The sequence below is a fragment of the Macaca nemestrina genome, chromosome 6 (genome assembly GCF_043159975.1).
Source record: "Macaca nemestrina isolate mMacNem1 chromosome 6, mMacNem.hap1, whole genome shotgun sequence".
NCBI classification, from domain to species: Eukaryota; Metazoa; Chordata; class Mammalia; order Primates; family Cercopithecidae; genus Macaca; species Macaca nemestrina.
Window position 1 is genome coordinate 141887742 of NC_092130.1, and position 15930 is coordinate 141903671.

Genomic DNA, 15930 nt, shown 5'->3' on the forward strand with positions numbered 1-15930 from the left:
TTTGCATGCACCTCCTACGAATAAGAACATTCTCTAGTTTAACCATAATACTATTGTCATCCCCTAAGAAAAATAATAATTTCATACCATTTAATTGCCCATATTGAAATTTCTCCAGTTGTACCAAAATTATCTTATCAACTTTTTTTGTGCAAACCAGAATCCAACCAAGAGTTATGTATTACACTTGATTTTTACATCTTTTTGGTATATTTTAACCTAGGCAAGTTTCTCCATCATTTTATGCTTTTCCAAACTACTTTTAATTGATTTATATGAATGTATGTGCGTGTGTGTGAATTTATGTGAACTTATATGTGTTTGCACACACAGAGATGCAACAAAAACAGGTCTGAAGACCAGATTTATGCGGTGAGTTTTATTCTCTGCACCCAGAAATAGTCTATCAAAAGTCCCAAAGACAAAAGTGGAAAGACAAGAGATAGAGAATGCCTTCTTTTATTGACATTTATTGATGGCCTGAGCACCTAATGCTGTACTAAACTCTAAGAATGACAAATGAAAGTCACTTGGAGGAGGAAGCTAGTTACAATAGCAGTTTGCCAGGTGCCACCCTAAGCCTACTAAATCTGGAATCTGCACTTTTAAAATCTCCTCTGGTTATTTTTATGAACACTAAAGTTTGAGAACTATTATTCTAAAGACACACAGGAAAATTAAGAAGTGAACTCTACCCCTGACAAGATCTAGTAGAATGAAGATGTAGAATGCTATTATACGATGCAATACATACTCTGAAAGGGTCAGAGGAGACTTTGATGGAGGAGGTGAAATTCTAGCTGAGTTTGAAAAAGGGTGGATTAACAAAGGGTAAGACAATGGGGGAAGAAGACATGAAGTCAGAGAAGTAAAAGCAATGCCACCTGCAAGTGAAGAGATAGTAAGGTCTGATGAAGGAAATGCTTGTATGTACTCTTAAAGAGTTGATTTTTTTTTTTTTTTTCTAAAGGTTTGGAAAGCTAGTGAAAGGCTTGAGCAAATATCGTCCAGTTGATCACAGGAAGATCATGTTGACAATCCTGCAAATAAAGGATTAGAGGCAGAACAATTCCATCGGAAGCCACTGCAGTTAAAGAGGCAGGAAATGATGAAGGTAGTTCACTGAGACAGGAGGAAAAAGGCTGGATTCAAACAACACTTGGGACACAGCAGCAACAGGATATGCTGATTAGACATGAACATGTGAGTCAGAGAAAGGAGTCTAAAGCCAATCCTCAGCTCGCCTTTCAGTCTTGTGTGGATAGTGCCTGTTGGACATTCAGGAGAAAATGTCCCTTATGTGGTTACTTAGCCAGGAGAGCAATAGTGAGACCCTCAGAAGTGTGCACCAGGGACCCATAAGAGGCCTGCTGCAGGGGCAAAATGCTGTGACGAAATAAGCCTTGGATCAGACTGTGGGCTGGGTGCACACTTGCATGCTGAGCAAAGGAACTTGTTAACACTATTTAAAAAGTGGAACCAACCAGTGGTGAACATTGTAGTTTTGTTGAAAGATTCCTGTATGCTTTGCCTACTTCTAGTGCTATCATTTTCTCTCTCCACTCTTTTTATCAGTTGCCTCCAAAATAAAGTAAATATCTCAGGAGGAGGGTTCAAGACAGTTCATTGCGCATGAAGAGAAATTGTTAGAAATCTTATGTTTTAAAAACCTCCTTTATTTTCTATTTTTGTTTGCATTTTATAATGGTTAAAGTATATTCACAATATAATATATGTGTATGTTGTTCAAAGAAAAATTTTGTACAAGATAAATTTAACAGTTTATTTGAATAAAAAACAATTCATGAATCGGGCAGCATCAGAACCACAAGAGGTTTAGAAAGCTCCACCCCACTGCATGGACAGTGAGTTTTCATAGGTGCACTAAGAAAAAAGACAAAGAAAATATATTTGACTGATTAGAGCAAAAAGACTAGTTAGAGGTTAGTTGGCAGTATCTGATTGGTAAAGTCTTTACTTAGAAGTTAGTTGGCCATTCTAATTGGTAAAGTTTATTTTATTGTTTACATTGGACTTTGGTTTGCTAACATAAAAACATAAAACTCTGGAGCTGTCCCAGCCTAATGTTGTCAATTAAAATGTTTTAACAGACACACACACACACCACACACACATTTATATACATACATGTATATATGGGTTCATTAATAAATATTCACAGTTTTGCAGTGCATACTCAAATATATTTTACTGCTAGCTATACAAAACCAAAAATCTTCAGTGACCACTCTTCCGCATGGCAGAAAGTCAGGAGGAGATTCAAGGATGTGAAGTGGGGAAGCAGACACAGTTCTCATACCTCTGCTTCTCAAAGATTGTTGACATCTTTTATAAGGTTTTATCCACTAATAAAACCCCATGTAATAAAAATCTCTGGAAGGTATTCAAGTCCTTTATAACTTTCCCTAATGTAAATGTATTTCTAGAATTTTAGAAGCTTGGAGGTGGAAAAATCTCTGATGTTAACCAAGTAGTTTCCTACTTGGAAGAAAGCAGGAAGAATGAGCAGGTTAGAGGAAAGAGGTTGAGGTTAGAAGGATTTAGGGAGAGGCAAGTAGAGAAAAGCCACTTTTTATACATTAAATAGAAGCCAGTCCTGCAACTTGCAGATTATAATGTTTCTCTGATATGTGTTCATGAGTGTTGAGTTGAGTAAGGGGAAGTAGCTGTTAAAGTCAAAGCAAATAAGCAGAACCCATTTATTTTCTTCTCTCCTACACAGTCCATTCTCATCCTAATGTGTTTGGGCACTGAGTGATTTCTGACAACAGACAATGAGCTCACTAGAGGAATACACACCTTTAATGAACTGTGATCAGGATGTGATTGGCTTAAAGACAGAGCTCTTGACAACTCAACATATGTTGGCAGGGCAACAACAAGCTTCCAGAAAGGCGTGGACTCATCAGAGCTTCATCTGCTGCTCATTAGTCTGGAGCAGTGGCGAAGCCTGGGAAGCTATCCCTGGGTGAGCAAGCAGAAGGTGGCAGTCTTCCCCCCATCTGTCTTCACAGGACGCCCAATCCCTGTCGTAAGGAAAACCGTCAGGATTGTGCTAAAGGCTGACTGGAGGCCAAACCATTTCACTTTCAAACACATTCATGATTTGTTTTCTGAGTAAGTCACTGGAGGCTTTTATCTAGCACAGCAGAGCTGGCTTGGCCACCAGAACCAGATCACCTTTCCTTGAAAGATGGCTGGAATGGCCATCATCTTCGTGCTATTTGCTCCTTTGAGAATATTAACTTTATCATTTTTTTAATTGCAGAAAAATATAATTGCTAGTAAGTACAACAATAAGTACAGTATTTAATTTAGAAGACAGAGAAGCAAGCATATTGACACGTGATAGTCATGAACAGGCTGACTCCTCAAAGTCGTCATTATACTGAGCAGACAGCACAGGATAGGGTTTCTCCACCTGGAGAAGAGGGGATTGTGGGATGAGATAGGAACAGCAGGAAATTTGGGCTGGGGTATAAAGACAGAAATTCTTATATCTGAAATGGATATTTGAAACTGGGAGTAGTGAGTTGAGAATAAGCTGATCTTCTCCATCTCTACTACACCCACCCCCACTCTAATTCTTTTACCTAGGGTTTTATTTCCTTGTATTGCACAATAGAGCTGCACTGGATAGGGAAGTGGAAACCTAGTTTTCATGTCCACAAAGAATGAATGAGCTACTCATTGAGACACTCATCATTTGCTTAGAATTACTCTTGCATGGGGGAATGGAAGCCCTAAACATTTAATAAAATATCCAGAAGCACTGAGGTGTTAGCTATGATTCTGTAGCAGATATAAGACCAAAAACTTTATTTAAGAAGGCTTTGAATTTTTTTTTTTAATTTAATTGCTCAGGTTTCCCTGTAATTTATGAAGGCCTTTAGTGAATAGCCACAAAAATAATGAAAACTTCATACTCAAATAATAACGTAATATTAAATTATTGGTTTCCTTTAGAAACATAATGCAAGTAATTCTTTCTAACTTCACCTTCTGTTAACACCATCTCAAGAAGGACTATATGTAAAGGAAAATATGCTCCTCATATTTTTATATTTTCCTCTAAATGATAGGGGAAAATACTAGTACTATACGGTGTCTTAAAGTCTTACATTAATTTGCCAGTTCAGAAAATTGATTGCATGTAGCCAAAGCATGTAGTAAAATAGCTTTGCATCAAAAGCAATGCTTTTGCTTTTATTTTTTATTTTTTATTTTTAAATTTAATTTTATTTTAAGTTCCAGTGTACATGTGCAGGACATGCAGGTGTGTTACATAGGTTAACATGTGCCATGGTGGTTTGCTGCACCTATCAACCCATCACCTGGGTATTAAGCCCGGCATGCATTAGCTATTTTTCCTGATGCTCTCCCCTCCACTGTCCTCCCCCGACAGACCGCAGTGCATGTTGTTCCCCTTCCTCTTTTATTGATTATAAGACACATAACACAGAGTGACAAGGGGAGAATCAAATGTAATTATCAGCATCATCATCTTGTAATCAAATAATATTCTTGCACAAATTTTCCTTTGTAAGTAAAGATTTTATTAAAATAGAAAAATGAATGTTTATTGTTATGCGATAATAAGAGAAGCTCAAAATAAGATAAAGTTGAGCAAGTATCTATACTTCCACTTATTTCAGAAACACACCATGTTACTAAACTCACCTCATAACATTTTAGTTGTTTTTAATAAATCTTCAAACCTTTCAGACACTACTAAGCATACAGACCTTTCACATCAAATTAAACTTTCAATTTTTTAAATTAAAACTTTCTAAATGTGTACATTTCTTTTCTTCCTTTTTGGAAAGCAAACTTTTAAAAATGTATATACTTTGAGGACACAGAGGCTGAGAAATATAAATTGCAGGGCTCACCTTTCCTTTCCTAGGACAAATTCATTAAAAAAAAGTAACAGTCCCACAAACCAGGAAGCTACCCTTGGCCTCTAATAAATCAATTTACTCAATGTTTATAAAGTGCCTTCTGTGTGCCTGGCGATGTACTAGAAGCTAGAAATCCAGGACAAATAAGCCACAGTTACCACCAACCCTTAAGGAACTCATGATCTAGTGAGCAAGACAGATATATCTCCAACAACTAAAACAGAGTACAAGACGCCAGAGCTCAGAAGGCCTTATCCAGTCTTGTGGGACAAAGTTCAAAAGAAGATGATATCTACCCTGGGCTTTGGAGCATGAGCAGGAGTGAGCCAGGTGAAAAAGGAGAGGGTGTGTACATTCCCTGAAGACAGGGTGTGTTCATTCCCTGAAGACAGGGTGTGTTGCTCACTTTTGGTGGATTGTTTATTTTATTTTATTTTATTTTATTTTATTTTATTTTATTTTATTTTATTTTATTTTATTTTAATTTTTGAGACAGTCTTGCTGTTGTTGGCCTGGGCTGATGTGCAATGCTGCAATCTTAGCTCACTGCAACCTCTGCCTCCTGGGTTCCAGCAATTCTCCTGCCTCAGCCTCCTGAGTAGCTGGAATTACAAGCATGCACCACCACCACACCCAGCTAATATTTGGATTTTTTAGTAGAGACAGGGTTTCACCATGCTGGCCAGGCTGCTCTCAAACTCCCGACCTCAGGTGACCCACCCTCCTGGGCCTCCCAAAGTGCTGGGATTACACGCATGAGCCACCTAGAGGTTGGCAGAGAGGAGAAGAAAAACAAATAATCCCAAATTCCAATTAGGCTTCCTTCATGGTCCAAGATTAACTGTCCCATGTTAGGTAATGTCTTCCTCAACTCTTCTGCCCCCATGCAGAAGGAATTATATATTCCTGGGTATTTCCAGAGGCCTTTATTCGTACTTTGAGCTTAACACTCATCACAGTGTGTCATGGTTAGTTATACAGTGTCTATCTCTATAGTGGTTATAATACATGTTTGGTTGCAGCAAAAGAAACACAACATAACATTGATTTTTTAAAGTTAAATGTTTTTCCTCCTGTTCCCGTCTTTATAACCATCTAGCAAAATCCAGTGATGATGGGGTTGTCTCCTGTGTCGGGGGCCAGGTCCTTCTATCTTCTGGCTCCATCATGCCTAGAGTATTACCTTAGTCATCACTGGATCAGAAGAGCTCAGGCCCCCACAGCATTCCAGCCGGCTGGGAGGAGAAAGCTTGATGGGGCCCTCTTTTAGGGCACCACCAAGAAGCTACATAGATCCCTTCTGCATAGATCCCATTGACTAAAACTTAACCATATGGACAAATCTAATGGCAAGAGGGACTAGAAAAGGCCTTGTCCTGTGTAGCTGTGGGCCAGGTAAAAAGCCAGAGACTGCTTAGGATAGAATAAGCATCCTAAACTTTTGGCAAACTTCTTCTATCATTTAGGCCTATCAAAAAAAGGACTAGATAGTAAACATTTCAGGCCATATACGATCTCAGCCATGTCATCATCATTGTTGTCATCATTGTCTTCTTTTGCTTCTTCTCCCTCTTCTTACAATTCTTAAAAAATGTAAATTCTTAGCCTGAGGTCTGTACAAAACATTCTACAGGCCAGATTTGGCACGTGGGCCATATTTTGCTGACCCCACTACTCTATAAGAAGGGAAAATCATACTGGGAGGAAAGTGACCATCTCTGGCATAACGTCTGTAAGATTATAAGCCATTGAGAGGAAAATCCTCGTCTTCTCCATCTTTCTAGTCTTGGGCAGTGCTTGACCCACACAGTAAGTGTTTGATGTTTATGAATGAATGAGTAGAAGGAAGGTGGGGGAGGTTAATTTCACAACCACAGTTTGTTAAAATCTCATTTAGTCCCAATGGTAGCCTCTGTTTTGGGGGGTTTCTTTTCTTTTCTTTTCTCTTTTTCTTTTCTTTTCTTTTTTCTCTTCTTTTCTTTTTTCTTTTCTCTTTCTTTCTTTTTTTCTTCTTTCTTTCTTCTTTCTTTTTTTTTTCTGTCTTTCTTTCTTCTTCTTTTTTTCCCCCTTCAGACAGGATCTTGCTCTGTTACCCAGGCTGGAGTGCAATGGTACAACCATAGCTCACTGAAGCTTTGAACTCCTGTGCTCAAGCAACCTTCCCACTTCAGCCTCCCAAGTGTCTGGGGCTACAGGCATGCACCATCACACTTGGCTAATGTTTTTATAGTTTTGTAGAGACAGAGTCTCACCATGTTTTCAAGACTGGTCTTGAACTCCTGGTCTCAAGCAATCCTCTGCCTCAGCCTTCCAAAGTACTGGGATTAAGGCATGACCCACTGCACTCAGCCCCGATGGTAGTCTTTTCATGTGGATTATCATATAAATACTCCATTTCTTCCAGCCTGAAGAATAGTCTAACAGAGACCAGACAGAGTGAGTCTAGTGGGCTTTCCAGCACATGAGTGACCACCCTTCAGTTGATATGGTCAAGCACCCCACTTTACCTCCTGACCTCAGGTGCAGTTAGGTTCCAAATATTCCACATGCTCCGGTGGACCTTTCTAATTGTAAGCATCCCCCTATGGCCCCCACAGCAGGTGACACCTCTGGGTGTGTGGGAAGATTATGGGTCCAAAGAACTTACAGCTTCTTCCTCTTGAATAAATATGGTGGAAGGCAGGAGAACCTTGTTTTGGTTTTACCCTTTTAAATATCACATGCTTGGTGGGAATGTCAGCAGAAGTATCCAGGCTGAACAGGCACTTTTAAGTTCCTCTTTCTCCTCCTTCTTACTCAATATCCTGAGGGCATAATAGAACTTTTCTTGTCTAAGTTTGCCTGGTCGGGGGAGGGAGGTGTGGCTCACTCAACCACTGCCCTGAACAAAACCCTGCCAGGCATCAGAAAACTCCGCAGTTCTTGAGTTCCACATGCAGAGCAGATGCAACAGCAAAAAGTAAGTGGGTCCCAGACCCTGGCCCAGGAAGATCCACTAAAGGAGGCCATCCTTCCGCCTTATTCTGCAGGAGTCAGGTAACAGCTATGCCTAGGTTTCTTCTTTCAAATAAATGTGTAATTCTTTATAGCAGGAAAAAAGCACCACTTCCAAATTCTGGCACACAGACTGTACTAGCTGAATAACTGAAAGAAATGCATGTTCTGTTGGAAAATAGCAAAAGAGATGAACATGAGACACTAAAACTCAGCCTCATTGTAGCCAAAAGGATGATAAGCAGATAAAAATGTGGCCAGGAATGCGTCGGTCACTTGCTGTTTCGTAACTGGATAAGGCCTCTCGTGTGTTCTTTTTGGAACCTCTGGTGCCACTAGTGTTGAACAATGTCTTGCAGTGAAACCAGAAACAAGGTTTTATTGCCAACAGAGCTGGGCACAGATGATTTATTTCATCCTGTTTTCTAACAAACATGTGTCCATCCTTCTTTTGATAAGAAAGAGTAACTTTCCATTTCCTCCAAACCTGGCAGGAGGTGGGAATTCGTGTGAGATTTCTACATAGACTAAAGAAAGGGACTATACTGCCATCAATTATGGAATCCTGGCAAACTGGATAAATGATGACAAACAGCTGCAAATCAGCCAAGGAGGCCTTTCAAAGCAACCAGCAACTCCAAATTTTCATCGGAGCCCTTGGCTCTCTTGTATACATTGCTGATTCTTCTGAAAAATTCACAAGGCCTTTCCCCCCTCTATTTAACTTGATTTGCCGTGAAGTAATTAATAGAAAATGGGCCTCTGACTCTGCTTTCTATTAGCTGTGTGACTTTGGGAGAGCCACTTAACCTCTCTGTGTCTCAGTTTTCTCATCTAAATATGGGGATGACAATAGAACTTATCTCATGAAGTTGTTGAGGGGAAAAAACTATATACACTTTTTGAATACTAATGTAAAATAATAGATTATTAATATCCACCATTGTAAATATTTTTGCATTAAATACAAATAATTCTGTGTGGAGAACAGACGGGTTTATCACAGGAAGGGTGAAGCTGTGGCTGTGGTTTTCTGCCCATGCTACGGGAATGCCAGCGGAGGTTTTAAGTAGAGCAAAACGTCCCCATGCAAGGTGAGACACATGCACTTCAAAGAGTCCAATGCCTTAAGAAATTAATCATAAGTGATAGGTGAGGGGGAGGAGGATGAGGTTGCTCTTTACAATAAAACCACATATTTTATGATGTGCCATTAAAGGCGATCCTGAATATCAGAGGAGTTATATGGTGCACTTAAGACACCCCATGGAAAAGTTGACCATCTGTTTCAAAAAGGAAAGGCTAAAATGGATTCCGTTTCCCTTGAGAAATTATTGTAAAGGTTGAAATCCACACTGCCTGATTGTCATGTCCATTATTTGTTTACTACCATTGGGCTTCAAATTCCCCCCAGCTTCTGCTGTAGTCCAGAGGCTTGGAAGCTCGCTGCAGCTGATTTCCCGGGCAATGCGACACCTTGCAAGTTACGGCCGCTTCATAGAGCAATCACACTGACATCTAGTGGTTCAAAGAGTAAGTGCAGGCGGTGGCTTTGAAGCTTTTACCAGCCTCAACGTGCTTTTAAAACCACATTTTCCACCATGTATACAATATGTTCACAAGACAGAGAGGTCAGTGAAGTAGAAACGATACTTCACTTGTCTGAGGTGTTACTAGAGGCTGCCTCTAAAGGAACATTTCTAAAAACAAGAAAGCAAAGAGAGTGAACCATGGCCCGCTGGTAGGTTTGGGCTGAGGTTCCAGAGGTTGCGGTTAAGACTGTGACTCCAGAATCAAGATCCTTAGCTTGAAGGTGGTCTGTGCCACGCACCAGCGGCGGGCCTTGGGCGAGTTCCCAAATCGTTCCATGACTCAGTTTCTTTATTTGTCAAATGGGGATAACAGTAACGTCTCCATAGACCTGTTATGAGGTAATCCCTGAAAAGCTCTTAGCACAGCACCTGGCCAAGAAGGCAATCCGGGTTGCCCTCTCTTCTTGTGACTGTTTTTTAATAGCAAGTTGCTGTAGACGCTGGTACCCCACAGGTCAGACAGCATAGAGCAATGGAAAGCTCAGAGGATGAGCAAGGGAGAGACCCAGATTTTAGCCCAGCTGTGTGACCTTGGACAGATGTCTTACCCAACTTCTTTTTTGTAAAATGAAGGACTTGGTTCGCTGATGTTTAAGGATATTTTTCTTTCTCAAACACTGTGCTTCTAAACCTTACACAGGCTTCTAATTGAAATTGTTCTACCTTTAAGGCCCATTTGTCTCCTTTCTTTTTACCAAAGCCCAGGGCCAAGCATGTCCCAGGTATTTATTATATAGTTGCTGACTGATAAGAAGTGATTGCTGGAACGCTCTCTATTGGTCACTAGGAATAAACCAAGAATGTCTTTGGGCAGGATGAAAATCCAGTGGGAAGCTCTGGAAGTCAAGGAATATTCCCCCATCAGAAGCTGGTCTGGGGTTTCTCTGATGAATTTGGAAAGCTCAGTGGTTGTCTTGTTTTTCTACCTCTGCTAATCAGCCTCTCTAAACAGATAAGAAACCAGGAAAACTATTTAGCTATATAAATTCAATACATAACCTTGTTAATCATGTTGCTGAGGCCTGTGCCATGAGAGTTGGTCAGAGCAGTGGATGACTTTGCTTCTAAGTGCAGGTGAAATGCCACCAAACTCACCTGCTGTCTGTGACTAATCCCCAACTCAGTCTTTCCAAGTTAGGGATAATCCCAGCTGGGATGTCACCTCTAATATGGCAACAAATGGTGGTGCAGCAAAAAATGATCATGAAACAATCTTTTCTCCCTTCCTCCTAAACTTCACCCACATAGACTATTGGACATTTGTAGAAATCCAGCACAAACACAGGGAGGGGAACAACACACACTGGGGCATGTTGCGGGGCAGGGGGAGGGAGAGCATCACCATGAATCGCTAGTGCATGTGGGGTCTAATACCTAGGTGATGGGTTGAGGGATGCAGCAAGCCACTATGGCACGCATTTATCTGTATAACAAACCTGCACATCCTGCACATGTATCCCAGAAAGAACTTAAAATAAAATTTAAAAACAAACAAATAAACAGAAGAGTGAACAAAAGAGGGAGATGCGGGTAGAATTTTAACAATATGCATAGCACTATTTTTATATTAGAGATTTCTAATATATGCTAATATAAATATACGCAATATTAAAAATCATATTATATACACACATGAAAAAAGGTAATTTGGGAGTTTTGTAAGGGTGTGTATTATTTTCCTGTGGTTGCTCTAACAAAGTACCACAAACTAGGCAGCTTACAACAACAGAAATCTATCCTCCCTCAGTTTTGGAGGCCAGAAGTCCAAACTCAAGCTGTGGGCAGAACCATGCTCCCTCTGAAGGCTCTAGGGGAGGATTCGTTTCTGGCCTCTTCCAGCTTCGGGTGGTTCCAGGGATTCTGTGGCTTGTGGCTGTATCACTAAAACCTCCACCTCTCTTATAAAATGGCCTTCTCCTCTTCTGCTGTCTTCTCTTCTTCTGTATCTTATAAGGACACTTGTCATTGGATGTAGGGCTACCTACATAACCCAGAATGATTCCGTTGAATGATCCTTAATTATACCTGCAAAGTCCTTTTTTCCAAATAAGGTCATATTCATAGGTTCTGATACGTGGGCGTATCTTTTTGGCATATAGATGGGCATAATTTATAGACAAGCAACCAGCATCTGCACTCCAATCCCATTCACTTGTGCTAAATCAGGGTACCCACTCCAAAAGGTGCCCCCATCCTTGCCACTGAATTTCTGCCACTCTTTTGGTAGTAATTGATCAAGAAAGATGTGAGGCTAAGAGTAAGACAGATCCAGGATCCCACTCGTCTTTAATAATGTTTGCTTCTGAATACACCACAGGATGCCACACCCTCCCCCCCGCACCCCTGGCTGACTGGGTTGGTGAGTCCCCCTAAAGATCCCTGAGAGGAGCACAGCAGGGTAGGTTGGGCCACACAGCAAGTGCTGCTTTAAAAAAACTTCCCCCAGGGTGATCCTACCGCACAATGCCCTTCTCATTATTTCCCCATCATCATCGCAAAGAAAACCACTCAAAATACTTTTATTTACCCTATCAGTCAAAAACAAACAAACAAAAAAACAAAAACAAAAACAAAAACTAGTCAGAGTTGTGCTTATATTTCTCAAGTGGATTTTTTATTGTTTTATTCATATTAGATATTTGATACTGAGCCACTGTTATATTTAATTTAAATTTATAATTCTTCAAACATTTTTTTAACATTCTTATTGAATTTTTAATTATGGTAAAATATATATAATATAAAATGTGCCATTTTAACCATTTTTAAGGGTAAAATGTGGCATTACATACATTCACATTGTGTGCAAACATTGCTACTATCGATTTCAGGAACTTTTTCATCTTTCCCAACTGTAACTCTATATCCATTAAATATTAATTAACTGTTCCCTCCTCCCTCCAGCCCCTAGCAACCACCATTCTACTTTCTGCCTTTATGAATTTGACTACTCTAGGTACCTCACATAAGTGAAATCACACAATAATTTTTTTTTTTTTTTGACACAGAGTCTTGCTCTGTTGCCCAGGCTGGAGTGCAGTGGTGCGATCTTGGCTTACTGCAACCTCCACCTCCCCTGGGTTCAGGTGATTATCCTGCCTCAGCTTCCCAAGTAACCTGGGATTACAGGTTTGCACCACCATGCCTGGCTAATTTTTGTGTTTTTAGTAGAGACAGGGTTTCAACATGTTGGCCAGGCTGGTCTCAAACTCCTGGCCTCAAGTGATCCACCCGCCTTGGCCTCCCAAAGTGCTGGGATTACAGGCATGAGCTATGGCACCCAGCCGATACTTGTTGTTTTATGACTGGCTTATTTCACTTAGCGTAATGTCTTCAAGGTTTCTCCATGTTACAGCATATGTCAGAATTTCCTTCCTCTTTCAAACTGAATAACATTCCATTGTATTATAAACCTCATTTTGTTTATCCCTCTATCTGTCAACAGACACTTGGTTTGTTTCCACCTTTTGGCATTGTAAATTATGCTACTATAAACATGGGATCTACCCATATCTGCTCAAGTCCCTGCTTTCAGCTCTTTTGGGTATACACCAGAAGTGGAATTGTTGGATCATATGGTAATTCTATGCTTAATTTTTTAAAGAACCACCATACTGTTTTCTACAGCAGCTGTACCATTTTACGTTCCCACCAGCAGTGCACAAGTGTTCAATTTCCCCAAATCCTGTCCAACACTTATTATTTTCTGCTTTTTTTTTTAATTATAGCCATTCAAATGGATATGAAGTAGTATCTTATTTTGGTTTAAATTTTTAACTAAAAGAAAAATTTATCTAGAAATTATAGATGACTCTCTCTGTGGTACTTTGTTTTGAAAACCATTTAGTATTTAGAAAAGCATAACACAGGAAAGGGTTTTGGTGTGTTTCATTTTTTGTTGTTGTTCTTTGAACTAACCAAAGATGTTAACACTTTTTTCACTTTTTCATTCAGACAGAAGTTATTATATATAAATGCATTGTTATCAATCTGATTTTTGCCATGGGACTTCCCAAATTATAACTTCTTTCTCCTGTAGTATCTGTTTACACCCTTCTTCAACCACCCCTAGTAATAAGTTTGAGGCTGCAGCCAAATGAACAATAAGCACCATCTCAGGCAGACAATGAATGAACCAGAATGGTGTCCTGAGCCCCTAAGCCAGTTAGATGGTTCACGTAACCAACTCTAAGGGGCAGCTGTTTGGAGCCAGGGTTGGGCTGAAAAAGCCCTAATATAGTCATCTATCTAAACACCTCACCCCTACACCAACACACATATGCACAAACTAAATGTTTTTAGAACAAACGGAATTGTTTGTCGTCTCTTAGTTGTTTCCCCTTTTCACATTGGCCACGATGTTGTAAAGTCAATCAAGATGTTTTGGCCTTGAGCCCTGTAAACTGCGTGTCTTGCTCTGTTTCCTTGCTCATCTCAGATCTGCCAGGATCACAACCGTAAGTAGGACAAATGTTATCACATCCCTTGCAATGACGAGGGATTCTTGGGCAGGAGGTCAATGGCTAGAGTTAGGTGGAAAACATTTTGGATTAGAATCAGAAACTGCCAAAAAGTTTTGTGTGTGAGCTGAGAACTTAAACTAGTAACTACATGAGAAAGACAATGAAGGTCATGCTTCCTATGGCATATAGGGTGAGCACAGAATTTGGAATCAGAACCTGGGTTTGGTTCTCATCCTACCACCTGCTAAAGCTTAAGTGATTCAGTTTATGGTTGGGTTGTATATTAATAACACTAAGAACTAACTGGGCTTTGGGAGGATCAAATGAGGTATTATATGTGAAATTTTCTTTTAAAATGTGATTATTAGTTTAATAATGAAATTAGGAATGGGTATAAACTACTAAACTCAAGAATTTTTTTATAATGATATGAGTATATATAGAGGTGGGGTTTTTTTTGGCAGGGGGGGTGTAAAGGCGATTTGTTCACCAAGAAAAGTGTTTTTAGTAAAGCATAGATGTTAATCTAGATTGTGGCAAGGTGCCACACAATAGATTTAGCACATAAGCAAGGAGTCTCTAGAACACACAGAAGAAAATGAATGAATCCATGAATGAATGGACAAGTGAGAGCCCAGAGCAGCTGAAGCCATGAAATGCTTTGGAAAGAGAAGCGTGCCTGGAAAAGGAGAGTGGCTGGGTCCTAAGAGCAGGATGAACACCATGGAAAGCTTGAAATTGAAAACATCACAATTTTAATGAGAAAAAGTGCAACCCAAAGTGAAGAGCACCATGATAACAAAGGTGAGAAAAGATGCTCATCTCATGGCAGAGTCTTGTTACTGCGCAGTTATCAGAAACAGTGAGCTAAGAGGTGTGAAGTGCTTATATTATTTAATCCCGATTACTAAACACTGAATGCATTTTCTTCAAAGCTCAAAAGGAGACAAAATGGAATGGGAACAAGGGGGAGGGTTGGGGGGAGGAAGGATACCCCGCATTGTCATATTGCATAGAGTGAGGTTTCAAAATATTATCTCTTTCTCTTTTTGGAATCTTCCGTGCCTTTCCATTTCTAATGTATAGTTTTTACTTTCCTCAGATCAAACTCTGGATCTCTCATTGACTGAAAGCTGCCACCTACCTTTTTTTTTTTTTTTTTTTTTTGAGACAAAGTCATGCTCTGTCACCCAGGCTAGAGTACAGTGGTGCATTCATGGCTCACTGCAGCACTGACCTCCTGGGCTCAAGCAGTCCTCCCATCCCAGCCTCCAGAGTAGCTAGGACTACAGGTACTCACCACTGTGCCTGGCTAATATTGCATATTCTTTTTGAGAAATGAGCTCTTGTTTTGTTGCCCAGGCTAGCCTCAAACTCCTGGCCTCAAGCAATCCTCCTGCCTGAGCCTCCCCGAATGCTGGGATTACAGGCTTGAGCCACCCACTGTACCCAGCTGCTGCCACCTGTCTTGGTTAACTCGTTGAGTTCTGCCTCTTCTTAGCAGTTTTCACACAGATCTTTTCACATTCTGGGAAGGAAGTCTCTAGAAAACCCCACAGACAGCCTCATTCCTCCACCCCCACTTCACTCCATGTAGACAATAAACTTTCAGTTTCTAACATCATGTTGAGTGTAGAAAAGAAATTGAGCGCCCAGGAGCGTGTGTCTGTGTGTGTCTGTGTTTTTGCATTTGTTGGGAGTGACACGACAGCTGAGGAAAAAAAGGAAGCATAACATTTCTATTTTTCCCTTGTCAAAAGTATCTTTCCCAGACAACAAGGATTTTTATTTCAGACTTCAAATGTCCTTAGCAAAACAAAGTTTTTATTGGGGTATATATGAAAATAGAACCACCATAAGAAATAGTAGTTGAAATTTAGGTCTCTCTTTGAGGTTGGAGGAACAGAAAAAAATGAAAGAACTTATATTGTATTATGAAGTGTACATTAACTGTTAGCC

The 15930-nt window shown here is 40.1% G+C and overlaps 1 protein-coding gene across 5 annotated transcripts in view; it reads left to right on the top strand.

Moving 5' to 3' along the window:
* Positions 1 to 15930, top strand: part of FYB1 (FYN binding protein 1) — a 164566-nt gene that overhangs the window by 39066 nt on the left and 109570 nt on the right. Inside the window, exon 1 of one of the 5 annotated variants that reach the window (XM_071098989.1) lies at positions 1186 to 1203. The exons of 1 other annotated variant lie outside the window; for it this stretch is intronic. Coding sequence is in view for 1 of the 4 variants with exons in the window: in XM_011726744.3 (XP_011725046.1) it covers positions 14764 to 14775 (12 nt within the window). In the remaining 3 variants the exon portion in view is untranslated. Of the gene's footprint in view, positions 1 to 1185; positions 1204 to 7823; positions 7959 to 14434; positions 14776 to 15930 lie in introns of those variants that run through there. 3 more of the 5 variants (XM_011726746.3, XM_011726748.3, XM_011726744.3) reach the window with 3 other exon arrangements.